Source organism: Oryctolagus cuniculus, chromosome 1 (genome assembly GCF_051225735.1).
Source record: "Oryctolagus cuniculus isolate XC-2025 breed Fujian yellow rabbit chromosome 1, ASM5122573v1, whole genome shotgun sequence".
Lineage (NCBI taxonomy): Eukaryota > Metazoa > Chordata > Mammalia > Lagomorpha > Leporidae > Oryctolagus > Oryctolagus cuniculus.
The window spans coordinates 115466850-115481794 of NC_142867.1; the positions used below are offsets into that span (position 1 = coordinate 115466850).

A 14945-nucleotide genomic window follows, 5' to 3' on the forward strand; every position below is an offset into this window, starting at 1 on the left:
CTGTAAGGTTCTTTTATTGGAGAAAACTGATTTCGTAAAATACAGAATGTTCTCCCTGCCCGTGTCTCCCAGTCAGAAGTCATGATGTGAATGAAATGCGTACCGTGGAGACACGGGGTTTTGCAGTGCAAGTCTACACTCGATCGATCTGTCCAATCGCAGTGCGGACAAAGGACCCCTTGCATGAGAGACAAGTGATGGCCTGGTGCCTTTAGGAATTTGTACTTCATGTTCTCTTTCACTGAGCATGATGTTTTCTATTTATTGCATTTCTTCCTCAGGCCTGAAAGACCTCAGCCCCTTCCGCTGAGTTTCCATGATGCCACTTTTTTCTTTTCCCTCCAATCCCCATTCGTTTTTCATGAAGAGTTTCAAAGAAACAAAACTGTAATTAGAAATTCCTTTAGAATCTACCTACTGAGAAGTCTGGATTTTTTCCTATGTTTCAGACTTTTTTTTTCCTTTCCAGGACTGAAATTTATCTTCTATTTCTATTTCACTTATCAATAGGTTCTAATTAAAATATATAACTGATGGAAAGACAGATTTAGAAATTCTGTTTGGTGAGTTCTGATTGTTATGGTAATGCATCTCAGAATTGACATGTCTGGGGGGAAAGGCTGCCATATTTTCAGCGTCTGGATTTCCAGAGATATCCTAAAGAAAGAAAAAAATGCCAGCCTCAGATCACTACTGGAGTTGAAAGAACCATGCAACAAGAACAGTTGCTGTAACATTGGAGGTTCAGTTTTACATCAACTTCAGTGTTGTCTTTGGTCTCAAGCTATCCTCTTTGGATAGAAAGATCTGTTCACATCTTCCTAATAGAAGTTTGCTTTTAATGAAGCTTCTAGAAATCAAATAAGTCAAACACAAGAGAAATCTATTTCCAGGCACTTGAAGGAAACTCAGTTTCATGAAGAAAGCATCCACAGGGCATAATTGTATTATATCATTCTTTGACTTTTTTTTATCTACAACATCTTGTTTTGCAGTTGATCTGTTCCATTTAAACTGTGCATTGTTAACATTGTCTGCTTTTTCCATGCGATCTCCATTTCCACCCAATAAGTTATTGCAGTAGCCACCATTCATGCCATAAATGTATAAAGATTTCCTAATTTAAGGAAGCTAGGACTCATTTCCCATTCCAAATAACATTTTATCTTGTAACACATTTAGGCTTTGGAATACGCTAAGACCATCCCAAAACCCAAGCCATCAAATCTGACCGATCGAGCCTCAAAGGAGAAAAAAAAAAACAGCTACGCTGGAAAAGAAGAGAGTTTACCTGAAATCTCCCTGCTGGAAATGCTGCAGAATAGGCACGAAAGAGAGAAGCAGGCCGTGGCAGCTTTCAAAGTCCTGCACATCGTGTAGCCCCCGACACCCGGCAGGAGACCAGGCGTGGAGAAGCCCTACCACCTGTCTGCCTTGAGCATGGAGGCCTGTCATTATCGCTCTAACTGCAGCCCGCATGTGCTTCGTGCAGGATTTAAAATATGGGGCCCAGTCACAGTATGGTGCCATATTTTACATCCTAGTGAGAAATTTCTTTTTAAATGATTGTCGAATCACTTAGAACTTGGACTGAAAACTAGAGAATAAAGCCTTTGGTTTTGTAGTATATCTTTTGATTTCTTATTTTATCTTTTGATTTCTTAATTAATCTCTACCTTTCTTAGCATAATGAAAATCTTGAAGTTACCCAGAAATAAATGTCTCCACATGTGTTTCTCCCTTATTGTCCTGGTTTGGGGAGGGGAGATATAAACACTTCAGTTTTTCCACGAACTCAGTTGGACTCATGACAGAACATTTTGAGATAACATTTCAAAAATATTACTAAAATGTCCAAGGTTAGCAAAGAGCTTATAAATAAAATGGGGAAAAAAAGGTACATCTAGGTGGGCCTTCTCAAATACAACAGACCCAATGCTGTTCTAACAGAGCATCAAGACATTATTAGAATTACTCCAGCAAACCCAGAAATGGCCAACTCAGGCAATTCTAAGAGATGACCTTTATCGAAGCTTCTGACTTCACGCATAGAAATTTGTTGGGCATTTTTTCATCACAAACATCTTAATATATTGGTAAATGTGTGTTTTCACACATGCAAAAATAACATTAGATAAGACAAAAGCATTCTATAGTGTGCTACTGGATGTAGAAATTAATAAATGTTTTTAATTTCTTGAATTTTAAGGCAATGTAAAAATTCCCATCCGTAAAATAATTACTGGAGAGGAGGATGCTGTAGTGCAGCAGGTTCAGCTGCTGCTCGGGCACCTGCATCCCCCATCAGCGTGCCACTCCCAGGACCTCTGCTTTCATTCCAACTTCACGGTACTGCATCCTGGGAGGGGGCACGTGACCACCAAGTGTTTTGGCCCCACCCACACCTGTGGGAAACTTGAATAGAGTTCTGAGTTCCTGGATTCACCCTGGCCCAGCCCTGGATGTTGTAGGCATTTGGGGAATGAACCAGCAGATGAAAGACATCTCTCTCTCTGTAGCTCTGCCTTGCAAGTAGGTGAAAATAAATAAACATTTTAAAAAACTACTGGAGTGTTTAGTATTTTACTTCCTGATATTAATTGGACTTTTCATTCTTAGGAGGGCATATCCAGAAATTGATTTTTTTTTTTTTTAGATTTATTCATTTATTTGCACTCACTGCAGAGTTAGAGAGAGGCAGAGGCAGGAGAGAGGTCTTCCATCCACTGGTTCACTCCACAGATAGCTGCAACGGCCGAAGCTGCACTGATCCAAAGCCAGGAACCAGGAGCTTCTTCCAGGTCTCCCACACGGGTGCAGGGGCCCTAAGACTTAGGCCATCTTCCACTGCTATCCCGAGCCATAGAAGAGAGCTGGATTGGAAGTGGAGCAGCCGGGACTAGAACTGGCGTCCATGTGGGATGCCGGAACTACAGGCAGTGGCTTTACCCACTACGCCATAGAAACAGCCCCTGGAAATTGATCATTTTAACGCCAACTTTGGGCAAACCTCTTTACCTCTACGTGTAGCACAAGGACTAGCCGTGGAGATTTACTCCTGTGTTGTATGCATTTTATTCATACAGATGAGTATACACATCGGCCTATACATAATTGTCTCAAAACTGGAAGCAGCTAGAGTTGAGAGCCTGGAAAAATAACAAGTATCTGAAGATAAATAGAAAACTGACGAATCATGTTTCAGTAGTGTTATGAACATAATACCATATATGAGGAGTTAATTTAGGACACTTCACAGCCTAAATTGCTCCTAAAATGGACTTTTAAAGAAGGGGCCCCTTTAGAGTACATGGTGAAATTGTTTCTAGAAACCTGAGCTACAATGACAAACCTGTATTAATTTTTTTCCTAAATAGCCTTAAATGTGAACTCCCTCTGGAAGAGAAAAGAAAGCTTATAGAGACATTCTCACATCTTCGTATTTAAAGGATGTGGCAAAATTTTTAAATCTTCAATTTCTAATAGAGACTTAGAGCTTTGGAGAGAGTTGACCTTGTTCACCTGCCAATTTTTCAAAAGAGGAAATGGAGATGAAGGCAGAGTGAGTGATGCAAAAGTCCATGGGTCCTACTGAGAGCAACAGAAGCCCAGCCAGCTCTCAGTCTCTACCGTTCAACACCAAAGACAGTATGGTTTGATGATGTGTCTCTTGTCTGTCTGTGTGGGCAAAGAGCGTGTTAGCTGCTATGAATTTCAACTTGGGGCCTGAATTTCCATTGAGTTCAATTTTTAGAAATATGCACTACCAGGGCCAGCGCTGTGGCACAGCGGGTTAAAGCCCTGGCCTAAAGCGCCGGCATCCCATATGGGTGCCGGTTCTAGTCCCAGCTGCTCCTCTTCTGAGCCTGGGATAGCAATGGAAAATGGCCCAAGTCCTAGGGCCCCTGCCACCCACATGGGAGACCTGAAAGAAGCTCCTGGCTCCTGGCTTCAGATTGGCTCAGCTCCAGCGATTGCGGCCATGTGGGGACTGAACCAGCGGATGGAAGACCTCTCTCTCTGTCTCTACCTCTCTCTGTAACTCTCTTTCAAATAATAAAAATTTTTTTTTAAAAAAAGAAATATGCATTACCTACACCTGATAATTTTCAACACACACGATTTGGCAGCCTCCTTACCATACAGAGGAAGTTGTAATAAACATACAAAGCAACTCAACCTAGATCCAGACCAATAAGAGATGTAATTTCACATTTTTCCCCAGAACATTCTCAGAATCTTCCCATAGCCTTTTCTGTTATCCTAAGCATTGCTAAACCCTTCAAACACTTTCACACATACTGTCAAGAACCCACACTCAGCTCAAGTAGGTGAAGTGATTTCAGTTCATGTCAAACAACTTGCCACAGAATCATTACCCTCAGAGAAAAGACTTTACCATCCAGTGCACAGGACACTAAAACATCAGTATTCTTTTATGTTGCCCATTGGGATCTAGAATAAACAAAAAACTATTTGCTAAAAATTGGAATTGAAATCAAGGAATGGATCAAAGGGGCCCTTGGTGTGTCCCCAAGTCATCTTACAGCAGAGTGCCACTCACTAAGCTACAGAGACACTAGGACAGGGGAAAGATTCTGCAGAAACGGTGAATGACAAACACTTTTTTTGCCCCTCCTTTAAAGTACATTGTATCAGGGCCAGGGGTGTGGCATAGCAGGTAAAGTTGCCACCTGCAGTGCCGGCATCCCATATGAACACCAGTTCAAGTCCCACTGCTCCGCTTCCGATCCAGCTCTCTGCTATGGCCTGGGAAAGCAGTGGAAGATGGCCCAAGTCCTTTGGCCTCCATACCCGCATGGGAGACCTGGAAGAAGCTCCTGGCTACTAGCTTCAGATTGACACAGCTCCAGCCATTGTGGCCATCTGTGGAGTCAACCAGCAGATGGATGACCTCTCTCTCTGCATCTGCCTCTGCCTCTCTGTAACTCTGCCTTTCAAATAAATAAATGTTTGGGAAAAAATAAAGTACATTGTATTAATAACAGCAATATTGATCTTTTATAAACCAAAATGGATCAGTGATCAATTCCATAGCATTTCTGTTTCAGATATGCAAAAAGGAAAAAACAATGTACCTACTATTCAACAATGAACTTCAAACTTGAATGATTTAATAGTAGAGGGCTTGTATTTGACCAGATGTTATATATGTCATTGAAAGCAATAGTGTAATTCTGCCTAATCTCTATGGACTGGTGCAAATAAAGGCCTTTAAATCATGTATTCTCTTTCATTACAGCCTCCTTTTCATGGTGTTTTTCCATCTTGAGTTTCCAACAAGAGCGTCCTCTTAGAGAGAGCTTTTTTTTTTTACAAGTAGCTGAATTTAATGACAGCTGTCTTCTTGATATTGTTTTGTATAGTAAGGAGTCTCCTGGGAGTTATCCAGAAACCAAGTCAAGGAAAGACAATATTGAAGGACAAAATAAAAGGTAAGCCTAGCAAAGGCACTGATGCCTAATGGTTCCAATTGGGGCCTTATTATTGGTTAATGAATCATTGTCGAAACATCACAGCAAGCATGAGCGTGCACAGTCTAGTCTATAGTGAGAAAATGACTCTTCATCCCAACAGTTATTAACTGGGAGTTGTTTGAAAACACGTCCAGTAATTATAACAACACTGGAGCTAATTGAGAACTTTGAGTTGATAGCAAATGGCCTACAATAGCAGGCTAGATCAACTCCAGGGGATTCATTTTAAATTACTTACAGAAAAATCGCAGAAAATGGACTGAATTTGGGTGATAGTCTGTAGATATCAGGATAAGTTTAGCTAATTATCTCCCAAGATGTGCTTAAAAGTATTAAAAGTAGAATTTGTAAGCATAAAGTTCTTAAGAACAAATAAGGTTTGTTCTCGTAAATGGTTTTTAAGATTACTTTTTCCTCACCCAACAGAAATTCATGTTCAATAAAAGTAATGCCTGTAATATTTATAGTTTTGTTTATAATATCAATAAGACAGAAATAATACAAATGTCCATCAACAAAATAATATAAAAGCCCAAGTGAGTCGGGTTATTACTCCATGATGGAATGGTTATTCAGTTAGTACAACTCTACTTGTGTTGTCATTTTTTTTGGCAACAATCTGGAATGTTGCATATACATTTTTGTTTGTCTAGACTTTCTGTTTGATTCCACTGGTCTTTCTATTTGTGAACGAATACAGTATGGGGCTTTACAATATTACTTATGAACTGGGTTCAATTATTAAATTTTCTTTAAAAAAAAGATTACCTTTTCCTATTAGAATTTCTTGATTCATACGTATTTCATCCACCTCTCAAGTATTCATAGGATGACTATAGGAGTTTTCTCTGATGCTGTGGTTTTTTTTTCCTAATTTGTGTTTCCTAAGGGTAAAAACAGACAAAAAGATACGCAAATATCCCTTTTGCTTCTTTTGTTGTTTTTTTTAGTAGGAAAAGTATTTAAAACTATAGCCCAGAGTAAGAAGTTTGAATTACTGTGAGTTTTATCTATTTATGTTGTTCTCTTCCTCTGTATCAATAATTATAAGAAGTTTCTATATTGTCAGACAAAATTATATTATTTCTGTACTATCAGGGTAAAATATGCCTTCTAATAAAATTGCACTTAGTCACATATTCCACTTTTTAAAATATGTTGAAGTAGGGGCTCAGAGTAGCAGGAAAGCCTGATATTCAGAACTGTCCGCTCACCTTGCTGCCTCCAGCCTGAGAACAGTGTTGGTTTCTGCTCACCCTCTGGCTTCATGAAGCAGATCACACCTCCTTCTCACAGAGGGACTGTGAAAGTTTAAGATGCCCCACCTTCCTAAGCAAACATCTGGCTGATAGAAAGCAAAAAATTTTGGATGGCAGACTTTCCATTCATTTATTCATCTCCCTAAATTCCTTCCCAGTCTGAAACATTCCCATTTTTCATGTTTGATTATTTAACTTGGATTCCATAAAATAACTGGAAAGTGGGGACTTTCCCAAAACATCACAAAAACAACATATAGAAAGAATGCAATATTGTAAGATGCAAAATGAGTAAGTTTTCCAGCCCTCTCTATCCCCCAATACAGGGACTCTTAGGAAAATAGAAGGAGAGGAAAAAACAATTTGGTTTTCTCCCTTGTTACCTCTCCATTGCCTTTTCATTCCCCCTTGCAAACCTGGGTAATGGAAGTAATTAATTTTCAATAAGCTGAATAAATGGTCTTCCGCTGTTAAATAGCTCTAACAGGTTGAGAGGATCGCAATGGTGTGAGCGTTCCAGGCAAATGTGCTCAATGAAGCTTTGGAAATTTCTGATAAGGTTTCATAAATACCTTTTATTGAATTGGCAGCTCGTCTAGACCAGCTTCAATGCTGGGATTGGCCCCCTGATTTTTCAGGGTACCCTCTGTTGCTAGGGCTCCAAGCTTTGGCAAGAGTAATTGAAGTAGTAGGGACTCCCTAGGGTGCCAGTGTGATAGCAGGGGAAATAACTATTAGAAATTTGAGATCCAGAAAGCATAATCAGTCATCTTTCAGGAAACTGCCCTCACACGGGAAGGAAGTCGGGAACGCATGGAAGGGAACCAGTGGAGATCTCTAGCTAAAAGGTTCAGCCCCACATGTACTCTTTCCTCAGTGGCAAATACATCTCCCAAGTTAATATTACACGTTCGATTTTTTCACCATCCAGACAACTATCAAAATCAGTAACATGAAGCCAGAAGCCAGACTGGCCCTCCCTCATATCCCTACCCTGTCACCTGGCAGGGAGGCCTTTTCCCATTTTGCCTTGTTCCCTTACAATGGTGACACTCTGAAATAGTGCTGATGAGGTCCCTAAATTTGTTGTCTCTACTTAAAATTGATAATCTCCTATGATACAAATCTCAAGCACCTATTTTTTAATGAAAGCTTTAGATGAATATCAAAGAACTATTTAGCCATGTCTAATATTTTAATTAGATTATATTCTCAATTTAACCCATTAAACCTCCTTTGATGATCCCCATATTTAGTGTTTAGCCTCAGATGCATGAGGTAATGAATACTGGACCTTTTGATTTAATGAGAATTTCGGCTCTTGCAGCCTACACCCCTTTGTATACCTTTTATTTCGCTGGCTATAGAATTCAGTTAATTGAAGGAGTCTCTTACCATCACACATTAAGGAGTATAAATTAGCATCCCTATTTGGATTGGAAAAAGCAAGCGGACAGTTTTGCTTTGATGTGAGGCTTGAGCTGAAGGAGCCAGCAGCCCTCTGAAAATGAGCTGATGGCCTTGTTATCAGGACAAAATGCAGATGCGTCCATGTCGCAAAACACTTAATGTCTTAATTGATCACCTTCCAATTCTCCCTGTCCTGCGGGCATCATCTATTGTAGGAGTTGTGTGTGTGTGTGCATGCACTCGTGTGCCTATCTCTATCTTGCTTCCTCTGTTTATCTTTTCTGTTTCTCCCCTTTCCTCCATCAGTTAGGAAACTAGATTTTAAATTTATGTGAGACCAAGGAAATGAAATAAGATAAATCCCCAACCTTGAAATTTCTAAGAACATCCTGTAAAACTACTCAAGACCCTCCAGAGACAAAGATCATTAGGGACTAGTTGTAATTCCCAATGCTGTCAACCCAGCAAATCCCAAGCTGTTGGTACTGCATTGCTTCATGAGGTGGGAAGAACCCTCGGGTGCTTCCTTCCTTCCCTGGCCACAGAAGGTCCCATAGCTATTCTCTTGCCAGTGCCAAATGCATCTCCCAGATGAATCTTACGCTAGTTTTTGCCATCCAGATGACAACTGTCAGGATCTGTCTTGAATCCTGGCTGTCCCTACCTGCCTCCAGCCTGTTACCTGACAGCAAGGCCTTTCCCCGCGTTCCCTGTGTTTCATCTGTTCTATTGACAATGCAATTCTCCTGTACCTCAACAAATTCAGCTACAGAAAAGAAAGATCAAGGTGAAAGATCAGCATTAAATCACATTAAATTCAAATTACAGGACTCCTGGACAAATAGGGTAGACGAACACATCTATTTCACTCCTGTAACAAGACCCACAGAAATCACAATTAAGCATTTTTAAAAGGTATAAACATGTAAGGGAGAATAGGAGAAATGGCCATTGTAACAAAATTTTGAAAACCGGAAAGCAGATAAATGAATTGCTTAAAAAAATTGAAAGACTCCAAAAGTACCAAATTCGCCAAGAGGAAAGCCAAGAGTCTATCCGACTTACTCTATAAGATACCGAAAGCGCTCAGGAATGGATGGCATCAGTTACCTCTGGAAGTAGGGTGAATGGGAATGAGACAACTGGATGGAAGTCAGTTTAAGAATAGGTAGACCTGCAGGTCCACCCCCCAGTTTCTAGGCAGCCAAGCTCTGCCCTTCCACTGCCCCAGTAGAGAGGATGGAATGGTGTCAGCTAGTGAGGGCTAACTGGCTGCGTCACAGGGACTTTAAATGTGTATTTAAAATATGGAGACCTCTGAGCCTCTTCCATCTGCCTCCTAAAATCAGGAGTTTGGAAAAATCTTCTCTGGGGCATCTAACCAGCCTAATGAAAATACCTAAAAATCCTGACCTCCGAGGCCATTCAACTAAAGAACTCAACCATGGTGTCCCACAGTACAGTTCACAACCAACAAGTTCTGCTCACGTGCCCTGAGTTCCCTATTAGCTTGGTTAGTTTTTCATGCTTACAAATGAGTAGACAACCAAGGATCTCCAAAAATCTAAGAGCTTTACACAGGATACCTTGAAAAAGAAGAAAGGGGATAAGGAAATGAAATGAAACCTTTGGAAATAGAAATATGGTAGCAGAAATTAAAAATCAAAAGTAAAGTTAGACAATAACATCAAAGGATTTTCCTAGAAGTCAGAGTAAAAAGATAAAGGAACAGAAAATAGGAGAAAAAAGATAAGAAATTTACAGGATAAATGTAGGAGATAAGAATCCAAATAATATAAAGTTGCATTAAGAACAAATATGAAAAAGAGGGACTGAAGTTAAAGAATTTTATGAAGGCCATCCATAACTGAACAAAATGAATTTTCAGACTAAAAGAGCCTTTTGAATCACCAAAAAAAAAAGGGGGCACATAATTGTAAAATTTCAGTAAACTGGCTACAAAGAGAATCATACTAGCTTTCAAAAAAGTAAAATAGATAAATCAGTAAACATTAAGAATCAAGAATTAAAGTAACTTCAGACTTCAGAGTGGTAGTTTCAAGATGAAAAACTGATATATTCAAAAATATTCAAAAATTATTTCCAACTTAGAGTTCTATACTTAACCAAAATACTAATAAAGCATGAGACCAAAATAAAGATGATTTTAGACAAGGATGATCTCAAACATCTACATCTCAGGATACTATAGTGGAATGTGTGCCACTAAAATGTGGGAGTAAACCAAGAAGGAAAATATGGGAAACAAGGCTACCGTTGTGGCAGTACAGGTTAAGCCACCGCCTGTGGTGCTGGTGTCCCCTGTGATTGCTGGTCCACTTCCAATCCAGCTCCCTGCCAAAGTACTTGAGAAAGCTTCAGACCATGGACCAAGTGCTTTGGCCATTGCCACTCATTTGGGACACCCAAATGGAGTTCCAGGCTCCTGGCTTTGGCCTGTCTCAGCTCCAGCAACTGCAGCCATTTGGGAAGTGAACCAGGGGATGGAAGAGCTCTCTCTCTCTCTCTCTCTCTCTCTCTCTCTCTCTTCTCTCTCTGTCTCTGTGTGTGTGTGTGTGTGTGTGTGTATCTCCCTCTTTCTTCATAACTCTGCCTTTCAAATCCTGTTGGTTATAGGAATATCTTCATAAACATCCCAGCAAGTGGTTATTCAACCCTGGCTCAAATGAAGACAGGGTTAAGGGACTCTGTACCTCCCAGGAAAGCCCATTTGAATTTCAGATGGCTCTTAATCAGAAGTTTTCTCTAAAGTGGATCTAAGACTTTACTAGACGGACTGGCGTTGTGGCACAGCGGGTTAAAATTTCACTTGTAACACTGTCATTCTATATCAGTGCTGGTTCAAGTCCCAACTACTCCATATCTTTAAAAAAAAAATATTTATTTGAAAGAGTTACACAGAGAGAGGAGAGGCAGAGAGAGAGAGAGAGAGAGAGGGAGAGAGAGAGGGAGAGAGAGAGGTCTTCTGTCTAATGGTTCACTCCCCAATTGGCCACAACGGCCAGCTGATCTGAAGCCAGGAGCCTGGACCTTCTCCTGGGTCTTCCATGCGGGTGCAGGGGCCCAGGCACTTGAGCCATCTTCCACTGCCTTCCCAGGCCACAGCAGAGAGCTGGATCGGAAGAGGAGCAGCCGGGTCTCGAACCGGCGCCCATATGGAATGCTGGCGCTTCAGGCCAGGGTGTTAACCCACTGTGCCACACTGCCAGCCCCCAACTACTCCATATCTAATCTAGCTTCCTGCTAAAAGGTCTGGGAAGGGAGGCTTGGACCCCTGTTATTTATGTGGAAGACCAGGATGGAGTTACTGGCTATGAAGACCTTCTCCTCCACATGTCACAATGACAATAGCCCCGCCATTAATTTTAGCATAACAAATTATTCATAACAATAAGATCATTAAAATGGGCTTCTTGTCTGGGTTCTGCCATTGTTTTTGGCAAGGTACTTATTATGTCTGGCCCTTATTTCTTTAATTTACACAATGAAGACCTTAGATTTTGTTAAATGTCTCTTCTGACACTGACAATTTTTCCTGACTGTTCTTTGTCTTTAAATTCATGGAACATCACTTTGCTCTCATTTACTTTCTAGAATTAGGTGTCAAAACTTTAAGGAATAAAAAATCCATTTCACTCTTAATTCTTCTAATTGCTACAGCTGTATTAAATTAGTGTATATGGTATTAAATTAGTGTATATGAGCTGAAGTCTTAGTGAGATGATGATTTTAATAATTTCAAACTTACAGTTCCTTTTTATTAAAATTTTAAAAAGATAGAATACTCCTATCTAATAGAGAGGACCATTCAGGATATCTGACCCAACCTCCCAATAATGGAGATTTCTCTAATAGAGAACCCTTTATACTTTATCTTCTAGCCTGTGCTTTAACTTTTCTTTAATTAAAAAAAAAAAGACTTTATTTATTTGAAAGGCAGAGTTTCAGAGGGAGAGACAGAGAAGTGGTACAGCTGGGACTTGAATCAGTGCCCATTTGGGCTGCTGGTGTTTCAGGTGGCAGCTTAACCTGCTGTGCCACACCACCAGTCCCTGCTTTAACTTCTTTACTGAAAAAGGGCTTAGTGCTTTGTAGACTTAGCCTGTTCACAGTGTCTGGTCTATTAGAGGCACTCAAATGTCCAAAATCTCCTTCCCTAGACACAATCACTGGTTCTGGTTCTGACACCTTTAGCATACAGCATAGGTCTCCTTATCCTTAGCAGCCCTGCAACCATACAAACCCAATTACCACAGCTAACTTCCTCACCCATTACTACCCCCCCACCAACTTTCCTCCTCCAAGTTCAAAAGCTCACACTCCTCGACTTGTTGTTTTGCATCCCCTTTGCTATCCAGGTTCCTGCATACTGGATGAATGTTAAGTTTGTCATTTTCAAAATGTGATGTCAAGAACCTAACATATACAATATTCCAATTAGCTTATCTTTTTGCACATATACTGAGCCAAATTTAGGAAAACCAGGGAGCCAAGCTGCAACTAAACATGTGTATTGCACCATTCTCAGCTCAGAAAGCATGTGGCTTGCTTGGTGCCTTCCTGTTTGCCCCTTCCTGTCAAATACATTGCAAGAACCAGTACTCTGTCTTTAGAAGTGGTGTCAGGGATTCCAGTTAGACCTTTCTTTGTGCCACTATTAGCTAATACTGAGTTGGGTGGTGTATTTTCAATTTCTTATCTTCTGTGTCACCTGAGCAGAAATATTATCGTGTCTTTCTGAGAAACTATGAAGCATTCCATCAGAAACAAAACATTAGGACAAATGTGGAACAAGTTGTTGATTCCACTGGAATTAGATGTGGGATCACTTGCTCATCTAGGCTATTTTAAAATTTTTATCCCTAAATAAGTAAATCTTTTAAAGTAAATAAATAAAAGGGGACGGCACTGTGTCATAGTGGGTAAAGCTGCCACCTGTGGTGCCAGCATCCCATCAAACCATATGCACACTAGTTCAAGTCCCGGCTGCTCCTCTTCTGATCCAGCTCCCTGCTAATGGCCTGGGAAAGCAATGGAAGATGGCTCAAGTGCTGGCCCCTGCACCTGTGTGCAAGGCCCAGAAGAAGCTCCTGGCTCCTGACTTCAGACTGGCCCAGCTCCAGCATTTGTGGCCATTTGGGGAGTACACCAGCAGTTGGAAGATCTCTCTCTCTCTCTCTCTTTCTCTAACTCCACCTTCCAAATAAATAAATAAATCTTAAAAAAATGTTTTATCCCTTCACAATCAGACCTATGTGTGCCTTTAATATATCATAATGGACACAGTTTGATCAAGTCTTTACCACAAAGAGAAAGTAAGTTGAGGCAAAAGCCTGAGTAATTCAGAAAATAACATCTTTTCAGCCTATGGAAGCTGTGGTCAGTATTGAAGGCCAAAACCAAAAACTGCCATCATGTTACATTAAATTGAGACCAAATTGTGTCTGTTCATACCTTTATATTTAATTCCCTGTATTAAAAAAAAAAAGCAGCAGCAAGGTAAACCCTGCTGTTGGATTGTTTGCCACCAATGTAAGGGAGTTTTTTGACCAGAAAACTGTGCCACAGTCAGTGTGGCTGCTTCATGGTTCTGAGCTCTTCCCTCCTCACTGAGTCCAGCCGGGAATGGCCACAAAGGGAGGACCAGGATGAGAGGGGATGAGCACCTTCCCATGTTTAATACTCATCAAGCTTAGGTCCAGGCACAGCTGTGCATAAGCCAACAGTGTTTCCCATTCACCTGCTTTTTCCTGACAAAAGGATATGGGATGCACCTAATCTGCTCCTCCTAGACCCGGAGTAAGCCCTGGCGTCTTGTGAAGGCAGGGGAAGACAGAAATGCCTGGTGCTTTGGGGTTTGTGTACACACACACACACACACACACACACTCTTCCCCAGATACACAATATTTCTACTCATTTTAAGATTTTCCCCAAATCCCGCTTAATAGTTGTTTTTGTTTTTGTTTTTCTTCCTGGCACCAGAAGAACTTGAGGTTTCCCGCTTAGCTCCCTGATCTCGTGTCATAATATCTACCTTCCCTTTCAGGTTACCAGTAACATTCTCATCCACAAATCATGTTTTCTGGTCTCTGCAACCAAGTCTTTTAAGCATTTGCCATAAACTCCTGCCTTTTAATGGCACTGTCATTGTTGGATCAGAGAGGTGGGAGAGAGATCTCAGCCGGGATTTGCTGCTGTCTGTAGCCACATCTGCACAACAGAATGGAATGAGACTCATGTTCTTAAAGTGATGGAGACAAAAGGCCAACTGATGCGTTGTTACCAGAAAAAAAAAATAATAATAAAACTGCATGGGAAAAAGAAGTAAACAGGGAGTTAGAAGGAATATTTAATCCTCCTTGGGCTGTTAGCAAAGCTTGAATCCACGGGTAAATCTTTCAATCTTGCCCAGCCTCAATTTTCTCATCCACGAAAAGGAAAAATTATCCCTGTCGATTGTGACTCACAAGCTCATTGGGCAGTTTGGAAAACCCAAAACAATGTACAATGCTTATGCTTTAGAAAGCAGTGGTTTTGTCTCCTACACGATGCAGCCTGGGTAAAGCTCTCTGACACTTTACTCTGCCTCGGGTAATCTTTCCCCAACAAGCCTATTGTAAAAACAAAACCAAAAAATTATTTAATTTAAAAAACCGACTGGATGCTCACAGAATCCTGGAATTTAGACCTAGAAGGATCTTTAGAATTTATCCCCTTATTGGAGAAATGAGGAACTAAAAACACTGCTTGTAAC

General features: G+C 40.6%; 1 protein-coding gene across 5 annotated transcripts in view; it reads left to right on the forward strand.

The window, feature by feature from the left end:
* The window catches only part of JHY (junctional cadherin complex regulator), a 70560-nt gene extending 67938 nt beyond the window's left edge, over nucleotides 1-2622 (forward strand). For 2 of the 5 annotated variants that reach the window (XM_051848511.3, XM_051848516.3), the window contains exon 9: nucleotides 1183-2610. In XM_051848511.3, coding sequence (XP_051704471.1) covers nucleotides 1183-1380 — 198 coding nt within the window. In that variant the 3' untranslated portion in view covers nucleotides 1381-2610. Of the gene's footprint in view, nucleotides 1-1182 lie in introns of all 5 variants that reach the window. The other 3 variants (XM_089334900.1, XM_051848520.3, XM_089334897.1) reach the window with 3 other exon arrangements.
* Nucleotides 2623-14945: the final 12323 nt, after the last annotated feature.